At 31.8% G+C, this 23,899-nt stretch overlaps 1 protein-coding gene and 1 long non-coding RNA gene across 2 annotated transcripts in view; both read right to left on the bottom strand.

The window, feature by feature from the left end:
* Cap-G (Chromosome associated protein G) overlaps nt 1-17,949 on the bottom strand; it is an 84,532-nt gene extending 66,583 nt beyond the window's left edge. Inside the window, exons 1-11 of the mRNA XM_075310232.1 lie at nt 17,825-17,949; nt 16,155-16,370; nt 15,922-16,098; nt 15,251-15,867; nt 14,759-15,197; nt 10,815-11,240; nt 10,278-10,761; nt 9,843-10,225; nt 8,854-9,786; nt 8,663-8,797; nt 8,047-8,170 (exon numbers count right to left, since the gene is read on the bottom strand). Coding sequence (XP_075166347.1) covers nt 8,047-8,170; nt 8,663-8,797; nt 8,854-9,786; nt 9,843-10,225; nt 10,278-10,761; nt 10,815-11,240; nt 14,759-15,197; nt 15,251-15,867; nt 15,922-16,098; nt 16,155-16,352 — 3,916 coding nt within the window. The 5' untranslated portion in view covers nt 16,353-16,370; nt 17,825-17,949. The remainder of the gene's footprint in view (nt 1-8,046; nt 8,171-8,662; nt 8,798-8,853; nt 9,787-9,842; nt 10,226-10,277; nt 10,762-10,814; nt 11,241-14,758; nt 15,198-15,250; nt 15,868-15,921; nt 16,099-16,154; nt 16,371-17,824) is intronic.
* A 1,609-nt stretch (nt 17,950-19,558) lies between these two features.
* LOC142237551 (uncharacterized) lies at nt 19,559-19,913 on the bottom strand. The gene is made up of 2 exons (XR_012722508.1): nt 19,810-19,913; nt 19,559-19,752 (listed from the first exon to the last, which is right to left on the bottom strand). It is a non-coding gene; the product is annotated as an uncharacterized LOC142237551 (long non-coding RNA).
* Between the last annotated feature and the right edge of the window lie 3,986 nt (nt 19,914-23,899).

Below are 23,899 nucleotides of genomic sequence, written 5' to 3'. Positions count from 1 at the left end.
CTTTGCATTCTCGAGCTAGATGTCCCGTCTTATCACAGTTATAGCATTTGATTCGGGATTTAGTTGCATCCTGTTTCAATTCTTGCATTACCTGCTTCATTGCCTCTTTCATCGAGTCAATGATAGATTTCGATTCTTCACACTCGGTCTCTACTCTGCGTACTTTGTGAATTTGAGGCCGTGCCAGCAATCTCGCAGTTTCTTGCGCAAGTGCAAATGTTACTGTTTCTGCGAATGTAGCCTTTTGTGACGCATATGTTGCACATTTTATGTCTGGGTCTCGAATGCCATTCACAAAGGTCTCAATTTTGATGCGGTCCACAAGTGGGTGACTCTCTCCTGGGTATGTCAGTAGCACCAACCGCTCAACTTCTGTTGCAAAGTCTTGTAGAGTCTCGTTTGATTTCTGGACTCTACCTCTTAATTCCATTCTAAAGATGTCTTGCTTGTGCTCTCCACCATACTTGCGTTGAAGCGCCGCTATTACTTCATTATAGTTATTTCTAGAAACAGCGGGAATGCTTTGTATCACATCAGCAGCATTGCCCTTTAATGCCAATAGAAGTTCAATTGCTTTATCATCGTCATTCCACAAATTTCTAGAAGCAACCATTTCGAATTGGAATTTGAAGACATCAAATGACGTTGAGCCATCGAAAACAGGAGTTTTGATTTTTGAGCCCTCGATGACGCGCACTGGACCACCTTTAATTTCCAGCTCTGACATTTTTTTCTCGATGTGCAGAAACTTCTCATCATGAACCATAATTTTCTCATCCACGGAAAGAACTTTCTTATCCAATTCCACAATTTGATTTTCTATATGGTCCACACGTTTCTCCATGCCTTCAGAAATTTGTTGTAATTTTTCGTTGACCATTCTAGAATTTTCGTCGAATTTTTCTTCCAATTTTCTAGAATTTTCTTCCATTTTTCTAGAATTTGCTTCCATTTGTAGGGCATTTTCTTTCAGCAATTTTCTAGAATTTTCTTCCATTTTTCTAGAATTTTCTTCCATTTTTCTAGAATTTTCTTCCATCATTTTGCTCAAAGCATTGAGCATTGATGTGTAATCCACAACATTCGAAGACACAGATGGAGTTTCTACACTGCTTGTATTGACGAGTATTGATTCATCAATGTCTTCCTTATAATCAAACTCATGTGTCGCAATGTCCATATTACGCCGTTCAAACTCTTCCAGTAGACGCTTTTTAAGCTGGGCCTTATTGCCTGTTGTCGGCAGCTCCAGTTTGCTCAATTCCTTTTTTAAGTCTTCCACTCGAAGCTCATTAAACTTCATTGTAGATTTTTTTTTTTCCGTTATTCCACTTCTGACACCAATTGTTACGTTTTTATATTTAGGCGTTTTTAATTACCCGACAATTAAAACACAGTTCTTTTAAATAACGACAATCTACAATTTATTTACTATGACTTCACACTTTACAATTCGTTCACACTGAAGTTATTCGTTTGACGCTTTAATTAAGACTGACTCGTTAGCAGCATGCGAGCGCTCTTATATATGACGGTGTGGCAATACGAGAACATTCTGGTAGCACTACAATATTCTGGCAACGCCAGAACATTCTTAGACAATGCTAGAAGGATCTACGACCATTAAGTCATTCATCTGGTGGCTGCTAAACACATACACACTCACATAGATATACGCTCGCATTACTACAAGAACAAAAACAATGACAATATACAATGAGATGAAATGAGAATGCAAAATAACAAAGCAAAGGGGTTGTTATCAAAGAGAGTGAGAACTTACATGAAAATAAGCAAACAAAAGAACATAAAAGAAATTCAGGAAAGTGCTAGAAAATGAATAGATGATTCCAACAAGTTATAACGAAATTTTATCGTTACAATTTGAAATTTAAATTAAAGGAAACTAATTTAAATAAACTTAAATCTATAATTATCAAATTCGTAACAATATTTTCTTGCATTAACTACGTATTTGGAAAAATGCTTAAAAAGTCTTAATTGTGAGAACAACGAACAACAGTTTTACATATTGGTTGTGAGATTGGTTGTATAGCCCAGTGGGTGATATATACTCTTTGGATTCGTGAATTCTGGGTTCGATTCCCACGCAAAGGTTTTTTTATTTTATTAATATATAAAAGCATATAGTAGACCTAGAGATTTAAAAATAATAAAATAACTATTTTTTCATAAATAGGCAAATATAATAATAAAAACAATGTAAAAGCATAAATTAAAAAGCACATCGATAAAACGGATCCCAAAGTTATATATAAAATTTTGCTTCAATACAAATTTTTCTTAAAATTTTGTTTCTGTAGAAAGTTTTATTTCTTTACAAAATTTTTGCAAAATTTTATTTCTTTGAAAAATTTAAAATTTTGTTAAAAATTCTTATTTTACAAAAATGTATCTTTTTTCACAAAATATTTATTTATTTAGAAAATTGTGAAATTTTATTTATAAAATTAAAATTTGATTTTTATAGAAAAATTTATAGAAAATTTCCACCATGTATGTCAAAATTGAAGTTTTATAGAAATTATTTTTTAAAAATTTGTCTAAATTTTATTTCTTTACATAATTATGTCAAAATTTTTTGTTTTGTTCAATATACAATCAGAAAACTATCTTAACAGAATAGGCGATCATGTCAACCAGATCCAATGAAACAAGAAGACTAAAGCGCTACCATATACTAGACTTGCCTTTTAGAAATTAATCTGTGGTTTTAAAATACACAGCAAATCTCACTAAGTGTTTTTTTTTTTGTTATACGTTATGTATTTCGATGGATTTGCATAACATCTGTAATTGTTGTATATAATATTATATAAAACTGTTATCTAATTTGCTTATTTCCCAAGGATAGATTGTAAATAAAAAAGAATTTCAAAACAAAAACATTTTTTCTTTAGAAAATTATGTCAAAATTTTTTGTTTTGTTCAATATAAATCACAATTTTATTTTTATTTTTTAAAAATTTTTAATTTATTTAGAAAATTTAGTCAAAACTTCGTCGTTTCTTCAGATTTTTGTTTCAATATTCTGGAAATTGTGTTTCTATGGACAATTTTATCAAAATTTTGTTTTCGTAGACAATTTTATCAAAATTGGGTTTCTATAGGCAACTTGGTCAAAATTGTGGTTCCATGAAAAATTTGTTTAAAAAACAAAACTTTGTCACATGTTGTTCCTATAGATTTTTTCTTTCTTTCTTTAAAACATTTCACCATTTTTTTAAATTTTTTTTTTGTATAAAATTTTGTTTGTTTAATAAATTTTGAAAAAGATTCAATGTTTAACAAAAAATAAAGTTTTTCATAAACGAAAAAAGAGTTTCTACAGAAATATACTTTTGACAAAACTTTCTATAATAACAAAATTTCCTATAGAATCAAAATTTTGACTAAATATTTTATGTAAGTAAAATTTTAACAAAATTTTATACAGAAATAAAATTATGACAAAATGTTCTATAAAAAATAATTGACAAAATTTTCAACAGAAACAAAATTTTGGCAAAAATCTTCTGCAAAACTACAAATTTTACAAAATTTTCTATAAAAAGACAACTTTGACAAAAGTTTCTATAAAGAAATTTGACAAACTTTTGTATTGAAAAAAATTGTTTACGAACTTTATAAAAAAATTAAAAAAACTTTATTTCTATACAAAAGTTTGCCAAAGTGTTGTCTTTGTAGAAAATTATGAAAAATTTTGGTTTTACAATCTCTATTATTGAATTGTAAATATACAAAATGCTCTCCAATATAAAATTTTGTTCTTATAGAAGATTTTGCTTTTATAAAAAAAAAAACTTTTTTAGACAATTTTGTGTTTTTGTCTAAAATTTTTCAAAATTTTGTTCTATGAATAATAAAAGGTATAAAAGTCCATTGTTAAGTCAAATCGTCTAACTAAGGTATAGAAAAAATTATCCTCTTTTAGAAAGTACAATAATTTATATCGTTCTCTGCCGTAAAATACTCGCCGTCTGTTTTTTTTTATATGTTGACGACTATATTTTTTCTGTGTAATATTTAAAATGTTGTCAATCCTTTATTTCGTTAGAAAATGTTGTCTAAATTCTCCAAATATATTTCATTTATCAACAAAGTTAGTAATCAATCAATTTCTAACATCATTTTTATTAATAGAATCCCAAAAACATAGTATGATTTTAAAAATTCCCAATAAAGGATAAAAATTCGAAAAATGTCTGCAAAAATAGGTTTTAGGTTTAACTATCATACCTTATATATAATAAAACAAAATCCAAAAATCTAGGTGCTACAGGATTTGAACCTGGACCTCAGGACCCCCACTTCACAGCGCTATATGCTGAGCTACGCAAGCGCTGATGGCTTTTAACATTACCACTTACAATACATATGGTATATTTGCACCAATTAACATAACAAACAGAAAAACAAATCATTTACAAATGGCGGGAATTTCGCAAAACTAGTATCTCATTCCAGTGTTACCAAGTGAAATATATATAGTATTAAGTTACCTTATCGCTGTCGGCAAAATGAAGAGTTTTTAGAATTCATTTGTTCAATATATATCGTTAAACAGATCTAAATGCCGCATTATAATCACATTAAAAGAAAAGACCAGAACGTCTAGGAAAAGTATTAGGGACAATTTATATATTTTTTTTTTTTTTCAAAATTTAATTTCTGCAGAAAATTTTGTCAAAATTTTATTTTTTTAGAAAACTGTCAATTTTTTTTTCTTCAGAAAATTTTTTCAAAACTTTATTTCTTTGAAAAAATTTTCAAAATTTTTTTTCTTTGGAAAACTTTTCAAAATTTTATTTCTTTAGAAGATTTTGTTAAAACTTTATTTCTTAAGTACATTTTAGGAAAAATTAATGTAGTTAATGTAGAAAGTTTCTATAGAAACAAAACTTCTATCAAATTAAAATTTGTTATGAAAAACAATTATAGAAATAACATTTAAAAACAAAAACAAACCTGTAAAGAAAAATTTTGTAGAAGCAAAATGTTCACAAAATTTTCTGATAGAAATAAAGTTTTTAATAACAATTTCTGTAGAAATAATTTTTTTACACGAAAATTTGGTAACAGGAATTTCTTTAGAAACAAACTATTAACAAAATTATTTATAGAAATAACATTTTTAACAAGAATTTCTGCTACAAAAGATTTTGAAAAAAATCTGTAGAAGGACAAATTTGAAAAAAGTTTCAGTAGAAGCAAATTTTCCGATAGAAATAACCATTTCAACAAGAATTTTCACAAGGCTTAGACAAAATTTTCAAAGAACATTTTTAAAACAATTTAATAAAGAAATACATATATTGTTTAAGAAGAAACTTTATAGAAACACAATTTGAAAATAAAATTTTCTTTAGAAAATATATGACAAAATGTTCTTTGGAAAATTATAATGAGATTAAATTTCTAAAAATGTCTACAAGAAAACAACAAAAGTTAGTGAAAAAATCACAAAATTTTCTAAAGACGAAAACTAATTTCTATAAACATTTTGACGTACATGGAGGAAAAATTTTATATTAAAAAACATTTTAAAACAATCATTTCTTAAAAAAATTGGTAAAATGTTATAAAGAAAGAAATTTCGACAAAACTTTCTATAGCAACAAAATGAATTACAGAAGCAAAAATCTCTAGAAACAAGATATGATAAAGTTTGCTTTTTCTTTTTCTTAACAAATTTTTATCATATTTTCTATGGAACCACAATTTTGACCAAGTTGCCTATAGAAATTTTCTTAAAATTGTCCATAAAAACACAATTTTAAAAAATTTTATAAGATAAAAATCTAAAAAATGATAAAATTTTCTAAATAATTTAATTTTTTTTTATTTTTAACAACATTTTCTAAATAAATAATATTATGACAAAACTTTCCATATAAATTAAATTTTAAACAAATTCTAAAAAATAAAATTTTGGAAAAAATTTAAATCATTTTGTCAAAATTTGATTTCTTTTAAAATTTTTTTCCCAAAATTTTATTTTTTAGAAATTGTTTAAAATTTAAATTATATGGAAAATTAAAAACATTAAATTTTTCATAAAATGTAATTAAGAAATAAAGTTTTAACCAAATTTTCTATACAAATAAATTGTTGACATGATTTTCTAAAGAAATAAAATTTTGATTTTTTTTTTAAATAAATAAAGTTTTGACAAAATTTTCTGAAGCAATAAAATTTTAACAAAGTTTTCTAAAAAAAAAGAAAATTTGACAAATTTTTATTTTATTTTTTTTTTTTTAATAAAGTGTCGTTGATACTTTTTCTAGAAGTTCTGCTCTTTTCGTTTTTTTCAAATCTGATTATAATGTGGTGTTTAAATCTGTTTAACGATACATATTATTCATATTCTAAAAACTCTTAATTTTACAGACAGTGATAAGGTAACTTAATACTATATATATTTGCACTTGGTAACACTAGAATGAAATACTAGCTTTGCGAAATTCCCGCCATTTGTAAATGATTTGATTTTCTGTTTATTAAGTTAAATGGTGCAATAGCATATGTATTGTAAGTGCTAATGTCAAGGAGCAAACAGCGCTTACGTAGCACGGTATGTAGTGCGGTGGAATAGGAGCCCTGAAGTCTAGGTTCAAATCCTGTTGCACTCAGATTTTTTGGCTTTTGTTTTATTATATATAAGGTAACATCTGATAGTTAAAACTAAAACATTTTTTGCAGACATTTTTCGAATCTTTATCCTTCATTGGGAATTTTTAAAATCATACGATGTTTTTGGGATTCTATTAATAAAAATGATGTTAGAAAATGATTGATTACTAATTTTGTTGATAAATGAAATATATTTGGAGAATTTAGACAAAGGAATTGGGAAATTTACACGGACAAAAGACTGTTTTTCATATGTTTGGGTGTAAAAATTATATGGTTTTGAGTTCCAAACAATTAATTTTTTACATTTTTACATGTGTGAAAAATATAACAAATTGTATCAAGATACCCTTTGATGATAATATTTATTATTTGAAGTAAATGCCCTCTGTAATGTAAATTTTAATACAATGTTTGGGATACAAAATGTTTGTAAATATAATATGCTTGGATGCAAACATATATTAAATAAAAATACCCTAAAAACATATATGTGTTTAGAAATACAGATCTAGAGAGTATACTGCAAGTAAAAGAATGGATGTAACAAATTGGCGCATTAAAAAATATAAACACAAAAAAATGCATCACAACTTTTTCTACCAGTGTATACCTAAGGTGAAACATAATATGTTAGAAGAATACAAACAATATTTTGTTTGGACCAATCCTACAATGTGTGGAAATAGTAATAAATTGTATCAAGATGCCCTCTGGAGATAATATTATTTGTAGTAAATGCCCTCTGTAATGTAATTGTATGAAACTCTAAAATAGTGAAGACAAAAACCAGTGAAAACGAAGTATGCGCGGCAACACTATTATGTATTATATATATCGTATAATTTGAGTACACGTCCTTGAAATATGCGATAAAATGACACAGTCCTTGAAATATGCGATACAAAGGAAAAACGTTGTATATAACGATCCTTACATGGGAATTGGAAAAAATAAGTATATATAGTACGACAAAGTAGAGTATAACAATTTACTGTAAAGTAAAGTACAAAAAAACACTGTCCCCAAACTATACGTTATACATATATATATATATATATATATATATATATATATATATATATACATATATATATATTTAAAAACAGTTGATCAGATCAGATAATGAACAGTTATCCCATGTGGACAGAAATCGAATCGCATCTAATTTCCTAGCTACAATTAGATTTATTATTTTTCTGAATTTTCTGAGGGATCTTAATTTGAATATAACTTATACTCGCGAAATTATATCCATAAACTGTTACTAAGGCAAACAAAAATTATGACTCGTTTATCTAAGCTTTATCTAACGAAACCCAGAATAATATCATATAATGATGTATTTTACATAATTAAATTTTGTATAAATGAATGGATAATATTATTTACCTAATGTAAGACAGGGCTGTTTTCTTACAGGCGATGATGCATCCTCTGAAGATGCTGATAGCTTCTTTACTGGTGAATTTCGCACCCTTTTACGTCCATTTCTTAGAGAAGTATTATCCAAGACCTAAATAAAAAATAACAAAGTTTGGTAATTTCATGTATTCCAAAAACATTTAATTATCGATTGCCAAATGCTAATGTTTCCAATGAAATGAGTATTTTGCGTTTGCCTCCTACTAAATTCGTGATTTAAGGATCAAAGAAGGGATATTCCAGTCTCGTGTACAGAACTCTATTAATGGGATTATGTTTTTGCAACCTTTAATATTTAAACATGTTGGAAGACCTGACATTATGAGGAAAATAATACACAATTTTAGTAGTTTTTATTAAAAAAATTGGTTTTAGTAAATCATTGCCACAAAAGTACAATAGTATAAGGTATAAAAAGAGAACGTATTTGGATAAACATTCAAGATAAAAGGAGGCAAACTATGACACATTGCATAACCGATGTAAAAGTATGCAAATTTATAAGCAAATTAAGAAGAGTGCTGAACTGTTATCGTTTTTAAAGATGAAGTCTTCTACTTCTCGTAGATGGTGTCGTACTCACTTTGCCATTTTTATTTGAACCTTCTCGGAATGTACGACTGCGGGTAGAACGTGCCGACGCGTTAGCTCGTAGGCGCACCGAATTCTCGAACGGAACACTTGTAGGTGATGTGGTTATAACTTCTGACGTATCTAACTATGAAACTTTTTGATAAGTATTTAATGTTTGTCTATTTATAAAACTTTACTTACTTCCTCACTGGTGGCCGATGGATTGGTAGAAGTTTCATAATCTTCGTGATTTCTGCGCATGGAACGACGTTGTCGACTCACACTTTTTGAATTGTCATTTGCAATTATACTTCTGTTGTGAGTTTCCTTATGTAATTGTGAATGATCAGTATCTTCTGATAACCCTCGTATAGTTTCATTCGTTGCATTCTCAACACTGTGTTGATCTTTTGAATGCAACAACTCTTGCTCCAATCGAATAGTCTGAGATGATGATGCATCCTCCGAGTTTGCTAAGGCAGAAGACGATACACTTAACTGGGATTTGGGACTTATCAATATCATTTCAATTATTTCTGGCTCAACTGTTTTATGATTACTCGAATCTGCTTTGTTATACCGAAGGTTACGGCGTGCTCGAGTCGCAATTTTCTCTGAAGTGTTTGTACGCTGCGGTGTTTTTTTATCTGAATCTATCCTAGCTTCAATCCTTATTTTTCTCTGGCGTACTGTGGTGCTGTTCCCAACTGTATTAGCACTATCGGTTGAAGAATTTCGTGATAATAACGATTTTCTACGCAATAGATTGTGTTCCGTACTATTTTCACATCCAAATGTGGTTACTGTCGTAACTGAAGATGGCGAAATTGTGTTGGATTGGATATTAACTAAAGTGCTGTCGGTGGTCCCCTTATTTTCAGGTTTAGATGGTTGAGTATTCTCGTCAGCATCATTAACAATGATTTGCGGTTTGTTTCCTATGTCCTCTGCATTCTGATCCTTATTGGTATTCAAGTCAGAACAGCCATCTGTAGGATCATTACCAGTAAAGCAACCTTCTTCATCAGAATCAAATTCAACAATGTCGGGCAATTTCCTAGGAATGTTGATTACGCCATCTAGCATATCCTTGAAATCAATTACATTTTTAACTGCCCTTGGATCTATCTTATTCTGTAAAAAAAACGAAGGTCAAGGAATTAATTCAATTGAGTACTAGATAGACGTACCTTTATAATTTTGTCAGCCATTTCCTTCATTTCACTCTTTAATTCTGTGTTATTAGTTAAATTTAACTCCAGACTAAGTAAATCTTTTGAAAGTAATTTACAAAGTTCCTTGTTGTTTGGATTATTAACCATTTCGCTAAGGAAAATTGATGCCAGCATATTATGTGAATTCTCATTATTTATTCCAGAAAGAGCGTCCGGACGAGTGGTATCAATAATAAAATGTGTAATTGTTTCCGGACGTATATCGTGAAGTGGGCTGTCATAAGAGGCAGATAATACCGAGTTGACAGTTGTCATTAAACATGGCTGTAAAAGCCGTTGTTTCCTATTCTGAATCAAATTTTCAAGAAAAACGCTCAAAATTTGATTTATTTCAGGTTCTAAAATGAAAAATATTGAACAAATCTGTTTAATTTAAATTAGTTTACATACCTGTGGATGGGTTAAAATACCGAATTAGTAACTTTTCAAGTATTTCGCGATTTTCAATATGGCCGTGCAAGATCAATCTGCAAAACCCGTTTATAATGGCTCTTATAATGCACATATCATCACAGGATTCCAATAAATGTGACATCATAAAAATTACTTGGCCTAACGTGTTTGAATGACCAGTGTCTTCATCGCCATCTATGAATTCCAACGTATTATATAGTTGTCGTCCATTTTTCTTCGACTTGTTTTGCTCTTCCTGCACGACAAAACTATCCACCCCATACCGATCTAACAGTTCAAAAATACACGTAATTGCTGTTTCCCATATGCGGATATTATGGTTTTTAAAAAACTGTGCATAAAGCTCCTCGAAAACATCCTTAGCTAAGGGCTCATAAAGCATACTGAAAGCGGCTCCACACTTTAACGCCCAATCTCGTATTACTATCTGATTAGAAGCAATGTTACGAAATATGAAATCCTAAAAAAAATAAAACATATTATCGCCATTGACTAAAAAACGTTCTTACTTACGTTATACAAACAACAAGTAGCATGCCCCAGTGACTTGACCCGATTCGAAACTACCATATAATAAGTTACTTGCAAACTGCGCAAAATGCATTCGTTCTTCACAACTTTAGAAAACTGTGGTTGGACTGCACTTCCATTTTCATTATTGCGTTTATCCAACAGAGGCCTTAGTATGTTAGTAAATTCTTCAGTCACAGCATTTTTATGCTCGATTATTTGCTGTGCTCGTACGTAATCCTTCGTTTGCACATAGTTCATTTCTTGTTCCTCTAAATCCAAAATTTTTACTTTCAGCGAAGATAATTTCAAATTAAGTGCTGCATCAGTAGAGTTGGCCAGCAACTCGCTTATAAGATTACGATCATGAACTAAATCCTGTTGCTTGGTATTCAACCCACACAAATCATTTATAATTTCTAAAAAGAACTTTTTAACACAGAAGGAAAAATTAAATTTATTAAAAAATCAATAATGATAGGCAAATAAATAAGCCTTTATATCATTAGGCTTATTTATTAAATGTATTTCATACAACGATAGATATTAAAAGAATGCATTAAATTTCGGGCAGAGCGGAGCTTCGTTCATTTTGGGACTTATTTCCTATTGCAAATACGAGATTTATTCTTCTCAAATTGAAACATTTTTGACCACCACCACACATATTCTCATATAACTTCAATCCCTTAATCTTTTTTATTTCGATTTGTTCATACACTAATGCAACAATAAATGGAAATCTATTTTTACAGACATTGCTGAATTCACCTGTTTTGCGAACGATCGCACAATGCCTTGTTTCTACACACAAAAAATTATCACCGAAATTTTTTCAATTAAACACACACGGCCATTTTCATGTAACTCCGTTAGGCTTTAAGTGCCAGTTAACAGAAAGTAAATTGCAAATATCTTCTCTTCAGTTAGCTTTAACTGAAAAATTTTCGTCAATTAAGTTCCTAACTGGCATATGGAATATATATGCAAGATGACAGATTCGTCCATAATACGGTTCAAAAGTTGGTTAGTTAACGGAACACTAACGGAACTTTATGAAAATGGGGGTTAATTGAATTTGCTATCGGATTCAATTAATATGTTAATTGATTCAATTAAGTATTTAATCAAATCCGAAAAAAAACAATTAAAAAATGATTGATATTTGTTACAATTAATTGATTCAATCAATTCGGAAATAATTTTCAATTGCAAACGTCATTGAAAAATTTTCCGTTTCCAATTACACATGTGATTGATCCAATCACCTTTGTGATTGAAATTGGATAATTTTGAGCGATGGAAAGAGCGAAAAGAGAACAAGAAAATGGGTATTTATTCAACAATGTATGATGGAGAGATCAGTCCGTGGAAGTAACTCGTAACGAACGGTTGGGTTTTTGTTTTTCGCGTAAATTGAAAAACATGATTGGCGACATTCTGTCTGGTGCGTTCGAATTGTGTGCATAAATATTTTGAACGCAATAACAAATCATAGCAAAGGGTTGAAACAAAATGAAGTGTGCAACAACAAATGGCCACGTGGTAAAGGTTTGAAAATAATATATGGCAGAATGCATTTGAAATTACCTGCGTTTGTGTTTTGTGGTACTGTTAAAAAGGCAAAACATGTTTATTGAATGTAAGCAATTGTGAAATGTAAATACCGTTTTCCATTGAAGCCTGTTTACATTAAACGGACTAAAATAACATATTTTTTATTCATTTCATTTTTAGTAAGCCATTTTATTTCGTGAAATTTACCAATCAATCCCATCAACTCCATCATTTTATCAAATATAAAAAGAATATGTTTGCAATCAAAAGGTGTGTACCGTATTGATCTTTAAAAATTGTACATTTTTTCACTCCTAGTTTTCTTAAAACCAAGAGCGGTATGGGTTTGTTGGCAGATTCACCTTGAAGTGGCGTTGACATTAAATTGCATTTTTGTTTTACCTCCCTTTTTCAGTTTGAACCCAAGTAGAGAGCAATATATCTGATATATAAACTAATGAGCTGAATTATGTAATGGTAAAAAAAGTTCTTTCTTTTGGATTTCAAAATATGAAAAATATCCGAAAATAATAAAAATATGTATTTTTCCATTAATATCTTTTTCTATTTCCAGAATTAGCAAAGTATAATCAATATAATACCATATAACATTGCTTTGCCATTATTTCAGTCTTTGATTGGTTCAAATATTAATAGAAGATTTCAATGTGTGGAAATCTTGGAAAGGAATTGTTACAAAATTTAAATTACCGAGGTCATGCTAAAAGACAACAACTGCAAAAGAAGATTCTGCAACCTGAAACTAAGAATTGAACTTGATATTCTGTGCAAAATTAACTTTTAATTGAACAAAATCAAATTCGAATTATTCTGTTTACTTTCTGAAAAAACTAATTTAGCTTACTGGCTGCTGATTTATTGGAAATCTAGGCGCATCTACATATTGGAAGGAACATGCTGACATCGTTAATATGATAAGGAAGATAATGATTTATATAGTTTATTTTGGAGCAACTGCTGTTTATCGGCCCCTCACCGAATTACTTAAAATTAATATATGTTGTGCCATTCGGTGAGCTGATTCCAACAAAGTGACCCATACCCGGGGGAAGTACCCGGGTCTTGAGATATAGCCCTCCAAAGGGTCAATAAAAACTTGATATATCTCTTTTGTTTTTTGTCCAATCTAGACTTGGTATCATATGAAAGCTTATTCAATGCACTTTTATACGCAAAAAATATTTTTTTAATATTTAATTTAGTTTGGGAGAGAAGAAGAAAATTTTTACCCTAATTTTTTGTTATTTTCGTTCTATCCCAAAAACTCTTCGATTATACCTAATGATTTTTTATACATAGCTTGAAAGCCTAGTTTCTGGCCTTTCGATTGATGTACCACATGTCTTTATAGGTCCATTTTTAGCAAAGTTATTGAGCTTTTATTCTGAGTAGAAAAAATTTGTTTTATTACTGAAATAATTTTTATATGTTGTATTAACCCAAGGGGGAAAAGTGGCCGGTCGGACGGAGTCCAAAGTGGGCTAACGTGGACCCAAGGGGGGAGAGTAGCCGGCCTTCGGCCGGGGTTTAAGACTTTCTTCTATGAACAGAGTCCAAAGTGGGCTAACGCAGACCCAAGGGGGGAAAGTAGCCGGCCTTCGGCCGGTGTTTAAGACTTTCTCCTATGGACAGAGTCCAAAGTGGGCTAACGTGGACCCAAAGGGGGAGAGTAGACGGCCTTCGGCCGGGGTTTAATACTTTCTCCTATGGACAGAGTCCAAAGTGGGCTAACGCAGACCCAATGGGGAAAGTAGCCGGTCGGACAGAGTCCAAAGTGGGCTAACGTGTACCCAAGGGGGCCACGGCCGAAGGCCGGCCAGAATATCTATGTGTAAAAAATGTTAGGGTATAATCGAAGACTTTTTGAGATATAACGAAAATAACAAAAATGGGGTAAAAATGTTATTTTTTTATTTATATCTCCCAAACTAAATTAAATATTAAAAAAAATATATTTTTTGCGTATGTGCATTGAATAAGCTTTCATATGATAGATTGGACAAAAAACAAAAGAGATATATCAAGTTTTTATTGACCCTTTGGAGGACTATATCTCAAGACCCGGGTACCTCCCCCGGGTATGGGTCACTTTGTTGGAATCAGCTCACCGAATGACACAACATATATTAATTTTAAGCAATTCGGTGAGGGGCCCGTAAACTGCAGTTGAGCCAAAAAATGTGTGTGTAGTGATAACTAATTGAAACTAGTTTCAAGGACACAACAAAGGTGGTAGTGCTTTCCCCTTTTTACGACGGGTTCCCATTTGGGAAGCGCTGCTCTAGAGTAATCAGTGCAATATTTTGATTTAGGCGAATCGGTAAGTAAGTTGATCGTATTGTATCTAATGGTTTGCAATCAAAACTTACCTCATGTCGACGATCTTGATTTGTAATCAAATTTTCTGCACACTTCACAATTACTTCAATTACTTTTTCGTCCAAGTTGTAATTTTTTAACAAGCATTCAAGAAGTTTTTGTAAATTACCTCGACCTATTTCATCGCCCAAGTCGTACGCATGCAATATTTCCATAAGGGATAGAAGTATATATTGGAATTCCATGGCTTCGAACTTATCCATTTCTCGTTTATGTGACTGACAAAAATCCTCCACGTAGGAACAAAATACGCTCAATTCAGGTATTATCAAATCCAACTCTTCTGCCATTTCAGTTTGCAGATATTCTATCAAACATTGCCAATAAAATGATAATTCGATATTCAATTTTGCGTGCGGGACGCATCGATAAAACGTATTTTCCGTTTCAAGTGGTAAACACGCAATTATGTCTTCTTTACTTTGCCTCCTATAATAAAATTACATTTTAATGCTGCATTGAATATTGGCAAATTTACCTACCTAAATATTTCTTTCAATGCCTGTTTGCCAATTTTACGGAAGCGATTTAAATCACTTTCATTTGAATCTAATTTGAGTGCACCAATGAGGCTCACAAGGTCTTTTTGATATGATTCTATCCACTGTTGTAACATTACTGTGGTAACAACCTTTTTTACAGATTCATTTCGATCATTCAGTCCTTGTTCCAATAGTGTTAAACGCTGTGACACTTTATACGAACGGACCGGATAGCTACTCATATGCAAATAGGTATGACGACGAACTTTATCATCAATATCCCATAAACGGTCTAGTATGTATGGAATCGTGTGGTAATTACGTCCCATGCATGTTATAACAGCTTGACGAACTCGCGGCGATGGATCTGAACAGAGATGATATTGATATGAACGAAGCACGGGATCGTCAGGATTATCAGGAACCTGCAAACGTTGCATTGCCAAAATTGCTTGCACACGAACACTTGGAGAGACATCAAGTAAACGGCCTACCATGTATTCAAGTATTCGGTCGCAAATAGCATCATCCAGAGTTGCTTCCTGTCCCAGCACACCAAGAATCATATTCACAAACTGACATAGACGGAACCTTATGTGAGGGTTATTAGATATTGTCTAAAATAAAGTTGTTTCATATAATAGAAAGTAACCATACTATAAATATCTTACTGTCAGGAGCCAACGGCACGTGTCGGCCATAAGTAGGTGTGTCTCTTCTGCTTCAAATGAGCCAACAAATTTTGCACAAAACAATAGAGTTGTTTGAGCAAATTCATTACCTTCTTCGGCTACCATTGCCGACTTTATTATGTTAATGAAAGTGTAAATAAATGCGTCGTGATCCATCTGGAAGATAAAAGTAATTGAGATCGCATTTCTGCTTTATATACAAAAACGCTTACACTCTCATAAATGTGACGAAGTTCTTTGATATACTTTTTGTGATACGTCTCATTTAACTGTATCTTGGACATAATAGTATATATCGGCCCACTACCGATTCCAGAATTGTTGTGTGTTAAGATGTTGACATTTGACTGCGTATCATCTGTGTTTTCTTTTTCCTCGCTAACCACAGGAATTTTCCGTTTTCTCCCCATTTCATAAATCGAAGTTTGCTAATTTGGGTAAAGTAAAAATGGTAACAAAATGAACATTTTGATAATATATAAAATTATTCCTTCGTTCCGGGTAACAATATCCAGAACATGGTGTTAGTTCGGCGCTTCTTGATTCTATCTTTTATAATTAAAAGCAAAATGTATTTATCATCTATGCTGCGCTTTGAAAACTTTGTTGAAACTAATTTGCTCCGTAGTGTGAAAATAAAAGCAAGATTTTACTTAATTTGTATTTCCATATTTAAAAAAATAAACGCCAGTGTGGCACTTTTTGGAAAAGGATCTAGTTAAACTAGACGATTCTTCAATTAGTCTGTCACGGCTTGCGTTATGCAATACTAAAAGGAAACGAGCCTATTATCTATAAATTTATGTATGCACTTTTAGCTAAATTTGTTAGTAGAAAACGTGTATATCCAATTATAGGTAAAATATCGAAACAACTTATATATGAAAAGTAGGTTTAAAGTTTAACCCCAACATTCATAACAGTTAACGTAAACTTTAAACCTACTATTACCATACAAATTCTTTCGATTAACCATCCGTAAATTATTATGAGTATGAGCATACATTGTTTGTATATGGTGGTACGACTAAATTCTATCCAAATGTGTTAATAACAATTAAGCCTCCTAACGATCCTAATGGATTTGCGCGGTATTTCTATAGTTATTTCGTTAGTATGTCTATAGAATTCGAATCAATTTAGAGTTTTCTATTTTCTCAAGATCGTTTCGTTTGCGTGGGATAAACTTCTTGCTCAATTTCAATTTTAAATTCATTCGAAATGGTTGTACTGTTTTCTTTGCGCATATTTTATTCGTGCGACACCTGCTCGACAACAAAATATGATTATTTATCCGTATCTCGCGTTGTTGATGTTCCATCGACGGCTTTAGAAAGATGACGTTTCTCTTGAGTTATTTTTCCCGTTTTCAATATCACAATTTTTATATACAAATGTATTATATGGAATTTTGAAATTAAAATTGAGGTATTCATTTTGACAATGGGAATGGTCATTTATCCCAATTGTTTGTTTTCCTAGACCTAAACAAACTAATAAACTTGAACACTTTGAAACCAATTCCATTTCAATATAAAGCTTTCCCTATAGTAATAAGTGGGAGCCTCCGTGTTGCAATGGTTAGCCCGCCATGCATACAGAGGTTCATGGTTTAAATCCCAATTTCGACCAAATACTGAAAAGCGGTGGATTATTCCCTCTCAGTAATGCTGGTATGTATTACAATGGGCTAAATAATCTGAGCCTAAACTATCAGGCAGCCACTTTACTAACATCATAGTGATAACTAGTATGGCATAATTTCTGACATTATTTGGCGATATGTATTAGTAACAACATTTAGTGCGTTTTAATTATAAAACAACAGGTGAAAGGGCACACACAAAAAATAGTACAACTTCATTAACGATAATTTTCTTACTTATTTTCCACTGGCTCCGTTCTACGAACACAATAATTTTTTAATTTACCAACCTATTAACTACCACAAATACGTTTGCAGATGTTCACTATGCCAAGCGACGCTATTTACAAAAATAATGCTGCCATATCTTCAAACTCTAATACGTCATGGTTGCCAAACATTTTTATTATTTGATTTCATTTATGCGCTTTACAGCCCAATGAACATAGCCCAATAAACACAAACGTTTGAAAAATGCTTAATTTCAACAATTATTCAAACATTTGTTCAAACGATTAGTGTAATATTCAAGTTTAGAAATTGTTGAGAAAATAGTGTTCTCAACAAAAAACAGACCTTACCCTCAATAGTAAAATTCAACACATTAGCAATAATTTCTCAAGTGTTCTATTCTTGCAAACATTAAGAAGCTGACCGATGAAAAATGAGTGGCTTATCGTCAAGAAAAAGTTTCCAGTGTAAGAAACCAGTAAGAAACACACTTGTTCGTTCGACATACAAATAATAGAATAAATTAGTACGGAAACGGTTCTTACAGAGTTGCTTCCCAATAAACACAGGATGAGCGTTTTTCAAATGCAACAACTTTTCAGTTTGAGGGTAAATATAATTTTCAACATAAATTCAACTTGACTTGAAATAGCTCATCTTCAAATTGTTTGCGAATTACTTCCAATTTGCCAAAATGTTGACGAAATCTTTGAAAATGTGTTGAAGATAATATGAGAAAACTTTGACGAAACACTACCCTAAAATGCAACGAAAAAACGATGTGGTTTTCAATACGTATTTGTGTAACGAAGTTCGTGGTCAATTGCAAGAAATAAAAAAATGGAAAATTTTAGACAAATAACCAAATAGTTTATAAAAATAGGTAAGTGAAAATAAAAAATGAAATAAAACTTTAAGGAAGTCACTAAATGTATATCTCTTTGCAGAAAACTAAAATTATGGATTCTACGTTCTTGAAAACATTCAAAAGCTGACCAATGAAAAAATGGTGGACAATTAACTGGAACTGCTTCAAATAGTTTATAATAATTGGTGCGTCAATATGAAAAATTAAAACAACACTTTAAAGAAGTCACTAAATTTAAATCTCTTTGCAGAAAACTAAAATCTTTGGATGCTACATTCTTGCAAACAATAAGAAGCTGACCAATGAAAAATGAGTGGCTTATCAACAAGAAAAAGTTTCCAGAAACATCACAAGTGCAACCAATTAAAATTGTTAAAAACAACAAATTGTTGAAATCAACAACTTCTGGATGAAAATGTGCATCACATCGTCAGTTTAATTCATATGTTATTATCAGTTTAAAATGGATATTTTGTGAATTCCTTCTGCTGGAAATCAATTCTAACACGCGGTCCAGTACGTTTCTAATTTCAAATTGCCCGCATGTTAATAAAAGGAAGGAAATCGAATTATCAATGCAAAAGTGTTTACTAATAACCCTGCCAACATTTTTTGAATTTGGGGACTCTTTTGAGAATCCCCACTACGTCGAAAACAATCATATACGACATCAAAAACTCGTCGGAAAAGCGCCGTCACTATTGAGAAGTTGTACCACGCCAAGTTACTACAAAAATGTTTCGCATGAGTGCAATTATTAGGTGCCTTTATAGATCAATTTAGAACGACGCCAATAAGGGACCCTCCAAACAATCAGAAAAAGTGCATTTTAAGATAGTTGTAAAAGAATCATTGTGGTCGAGTAAAACACGTTTGTTTAGATATTTATTAATTTGATTAAACATTTACAAATTCTTAAAAATATAACATTTATACCACTATCACATTACATTTAACATAATTTTTGGCATTAATGATGATGTTGAGTTACAAGTAGCGAGTTACATGTTGCTGCGTCTATCAACCAGTGTTTTTATTCCATAGAGGCAGCGTGTCTGTAAAATATCTGAAAAACAATCACTTTATTCCATTTGGAAAATCACCAAATTGTTCACCAATATACCTTTCACAATTTTAAGCGTATAATCTATGTTTTCAGAACTTTATTTTCGTTTTTATTTAATTAAAATATAACAAGCTGGTTGCGCTTGGCGTTTCACAAAAAAATGGCTTTTTTAACAGTAGGGATGGCAAATTACTTGCATGTACTTTTTTATGTACCTTTTCATGATGGTTGAAGTGACATTTACGAGTCTGTGGTAACGATGAGGTTGAAATGGAACTTTGAAATGCTGGCAGGGAATGTTTAAGATATTTAAAGTTTTGTTGTTTGTTTTTTTTTTCTTATTTGTTGATTTTGATGAAAATGAATAAATTATACAAAATTCATAGAATTTTGGCTTTGACTTTCAATTTGAAGTGGGTATCATTCATACAAATTTAGGTTGAAAAGTATTTGCAACGATGTTAATTTTGAATTTGACTCGCATCGAAAATTGTTTGACAAATTATTGAGTAGCGATGCATTTCAATTTGAGGATAAAGGCCGGTACTATGTTCATTCTTGCGAAAAATTTTTATAGAAACCATTATTTCGCACATAGAAAGCGGTGTTTATTTAGGTAACTTGGAGCGCTATTTTACAAGGAGCGATATTGAATTAAGTTGGTGGTTGCTGCTTGTTATTACAAAATAACCATTTTATTTTCCTTGGGCAATTGATCTGCTACTCCTTTGATCCTTTGTATAGTTTCGGAACAAAAATATAATCCGTGTTTGTGTTATAAACCCACACAAATAGTTTTAATAAATAAATTATTTCTTAATTCACATTGCAAATGGCGCCATGCTATAAACGTCAGTTTTTCAACTCGAAAAACAAAGTACCACAAATGGAAAAATTTCGCTAGTTTTTCGCATTTTTTAATTTTGTATGGAGTTTCAACGCGAAAACCGAACAGAGTACCGGCCTTAACACTTGAAGGCCGGTACTCTGTTTGTTGGTGCGAAAAAAGTTCCACTCAATAATTGTTTCGCGTTGAAAAATGATAGTGTTGACAATATATTTTGAAGGAAAAAAACATCCATTTTCGAACTTTTTCGCGTTTATTTCATCGAACTGTATTGATAACATCGCAAAATGTAACGAAATGATTACATATACATAGGCAACTAGTGGCTCGATTTACACACTCAAGCATACAAAATACATAAATAATTTGAAAAAGAAGAAGCAGGCGAAGTTATTTTACAAATATCTTTGGAATTATAAAAATAAATTTTACAGTGCTGCATTTTATTTTTTGGAACATAGCAATTAATTCTTGTGATTCCATTCATTGCTACCTCGGTACTATACATGTTGGTTGAAGTGCTAATGCTTGTTTTGGAACATCAATTGCTGTGCCTCCTTTTGTTTAAATTATGTTTTGTGTTTATTATCCCGATGCCCAGAACAAATGAAACGATTGTAAAATATAATTCACCAAATAAAGCTTTTATTTTGTTAACATTTGTGTTTAAATTTCATGTTATATATGTACATTATTTATATTCTACCATATAGTAGGGAGCGGGAGATATTGTTGCTAGTTTATTATGGAAATACAACTCCATGTTATACTTTGTTTTATCAATCATCAGATTACATTTTTAAATAATAATCAGATCCACTTTTGTGTTATAAATTCACGAAAATCAGTTTAATAAATAAATTATTTCTTAATTCACATTGCAAATGGCGCCATGTTATGAAAATACTGACTACGCGAGTTACGTCAGTTTTTCAACTCGAAAAAAAAAAAAAACAAAGTACCACAAATGGAAAAAATTTCGCTAGTTTTTCGCATGTTTTGGTTTTGTATGGAGTTTCAACGCGAAAACCGAACAGAGTACCGGCCTTGAGATATTATTGCTAAAGGCCGGTATGCACCTCTAGCGAAATTTTCGGTAGCAAAAATTTATTTAAGTCTACAACAAAAAAGCAGGCCTGTGTACACAAATTTTAAACCAGCTAATCGCTTTTGAAAATTGTTAATATATGTTCCAAATATTCCTCAAATAAATTGTTTATTATTTACAGACCTTTTAAAACTTTTACGCACACAATGGTTGTAATAAATTAAATGTTTGCTGCCAAAATATGCTTTTGACAACCCTGTTATTTTCATTAGAGGTGCGTACCAGCTTACGAAATTGAACGCTACCGAAAATTTCGTTAGCATAAATAGCAATGCATTTCTTATGGGAATGAAATTTTTCGCTAGAGGTGCTTACCGGCCTTAATGTGTTGAATGTCTGTTTTTTGTTGAGAAAGCGATTTTCTCAATAATTTCTCAACTTGAATATTACCCTAATCCTTTGAAAAAATGTTTGAAAAATTGGTGAAATTTAGCATTTTTCAAACGTTTCTGTTTATTTGGTTAATGTAAAAAGGATGGTGTTGCCAGATTGGCCTTCTCGGATTTGCGTGGAGCTCCTTATCACTACATGTCGGCCAATCTGACAACACAATAGTCCTCGATTGTTAGTTCTCTAAAAGAGTCTCATCTAAATTCTCATAATCTTCATAATACTTCATACTCTTCACTTTCATTCCCTGTGCTAGTAACCTCCTCATCTTGAATCTCATAATCTGTGCACTGGTCAGTGTTGCCTTCATGGTCCATGTCCATTGTACTTTCGATATGTTTCTGATATAATCGGAGGCGGGTGGAGTCTACTATTCCCACATACGGCATTTGTGTAATTTGGCAATTTTCTATGTCCGAAATTTCATATGGGTCGTTACCCAAACATTTTTGAATGATATATGGACCGCGGAACTTAGGTAATAATTGTTTGTTCACTCCTGCGGTGTTATCGACATTTTTCAAAAGCACTAGGTCGCCCTGTTGAAATGATTTAGCAGGCTTGTGATGTTTGTTAAAATAATTCAAATTGTACGACTGACATTTTTGATGGTGTCGGATGCATCCTCCCTAACAGCTTCTAGATCCCTCACTCTATCGGTCTGTCTTGCCTGAAAATATTCTGCCACTTCCTCTATAATACAGCCCCTTTGATCTAGTCCGAATAGTAACATGCTGGGAGACTTTCCTGTAGATCTATGAATGGAGTTGTTCATCGCGAATTCTATTTGCTCCAATTTTCCAGCCCAATCAGAATGTTCAATTGGCTCAGAAAGTTTAGCCAGCATTGCCCTCAGATCGCTATTGACCCTTTCTACCTGACCATTGGACTGTGGAGATGCCACGGCAACCTTTACGTGTGTTATATTGTTTCTACACAAAAAAATCCGAAATTCATTATATGTAAAACATGTACCCCTATCGCTGATGATCCGCCTCGCTATAATTACGAAAATATCCACCCAGTGCGCAACAAGTTTCCCTAGTCCCGGGGGAATTTATCGCGTATAATTTCGTAAATTTAGTTAAAGCATCACGACTAGAACATGCTTGCGCTTGGACCTAATCGCAGGTAATGGTCCAAAATAATCGATGTGCAGCGTGTCGAAGGGCTCCGGTAATTTCGTGATGTTATATAGATTCCTTTCATTTCTTCTCTGAGAAGCTGAATAGTAAAGACATTTCAAGCAACTCTTTATAAATCCGTCAAACTTCTCCCTCATACTGGAGAACCAGTAGCATTTCTGAACCTCTCTCACACATTTCTCGACGCCCACATGTCTTAACTTCTCGTGTGCCGTACGCATAACGTTATACTCCATTTCCTTTGGTACATACAATTGCCATCTACCATTCTCACCGCAGTGATAAACTACTCCGTTTTCCAGAACGAACCCTTTCACTTCACGACTTTCCAGTTTGTCCCTAAGCAGCCGAATTTCTGGATCGTTAGTCTGCATTACCTGGATATTAAACTCAATGTCGTACTCTTCAATAGACGCCGCGATCGGAGTCCGACTCAACGCATCAACATGAGACATCAGTTCCCCTCTCCTATGCCTGATATTGTAGTTATAATTCTCCAATTCAAGTGCCCACCTGGCTATCCTTGCGTTTATGGGTCTCTTGTTCAAGGTCAATGTTAATGCATTACAGTTGGTCACGATAGTGGATGATATACCCTCTAAGTATATTCGAAAACGTTTCAATGAATATATTATGGCCAGGGTCTCTAGTTCAAAA

The sequence above is a fragment of the Haematobia irritans genome, chromosome 5 (assembly GCF_050003625.1).
Source record: "Haematobia irritans isolate KBUSLIRL chromosome 5, ASM5000362v1, whole genome shotgun sequence".
Lineage (NCBI taxonomy): Eukaryota > Metazoa > Arthropoda > Insecta > Diptera > Muscidae > Haematobia > Haematobia irritans.
This window is presented reverse-complemented; position numbering and strand designations above follow the sequence as displayed.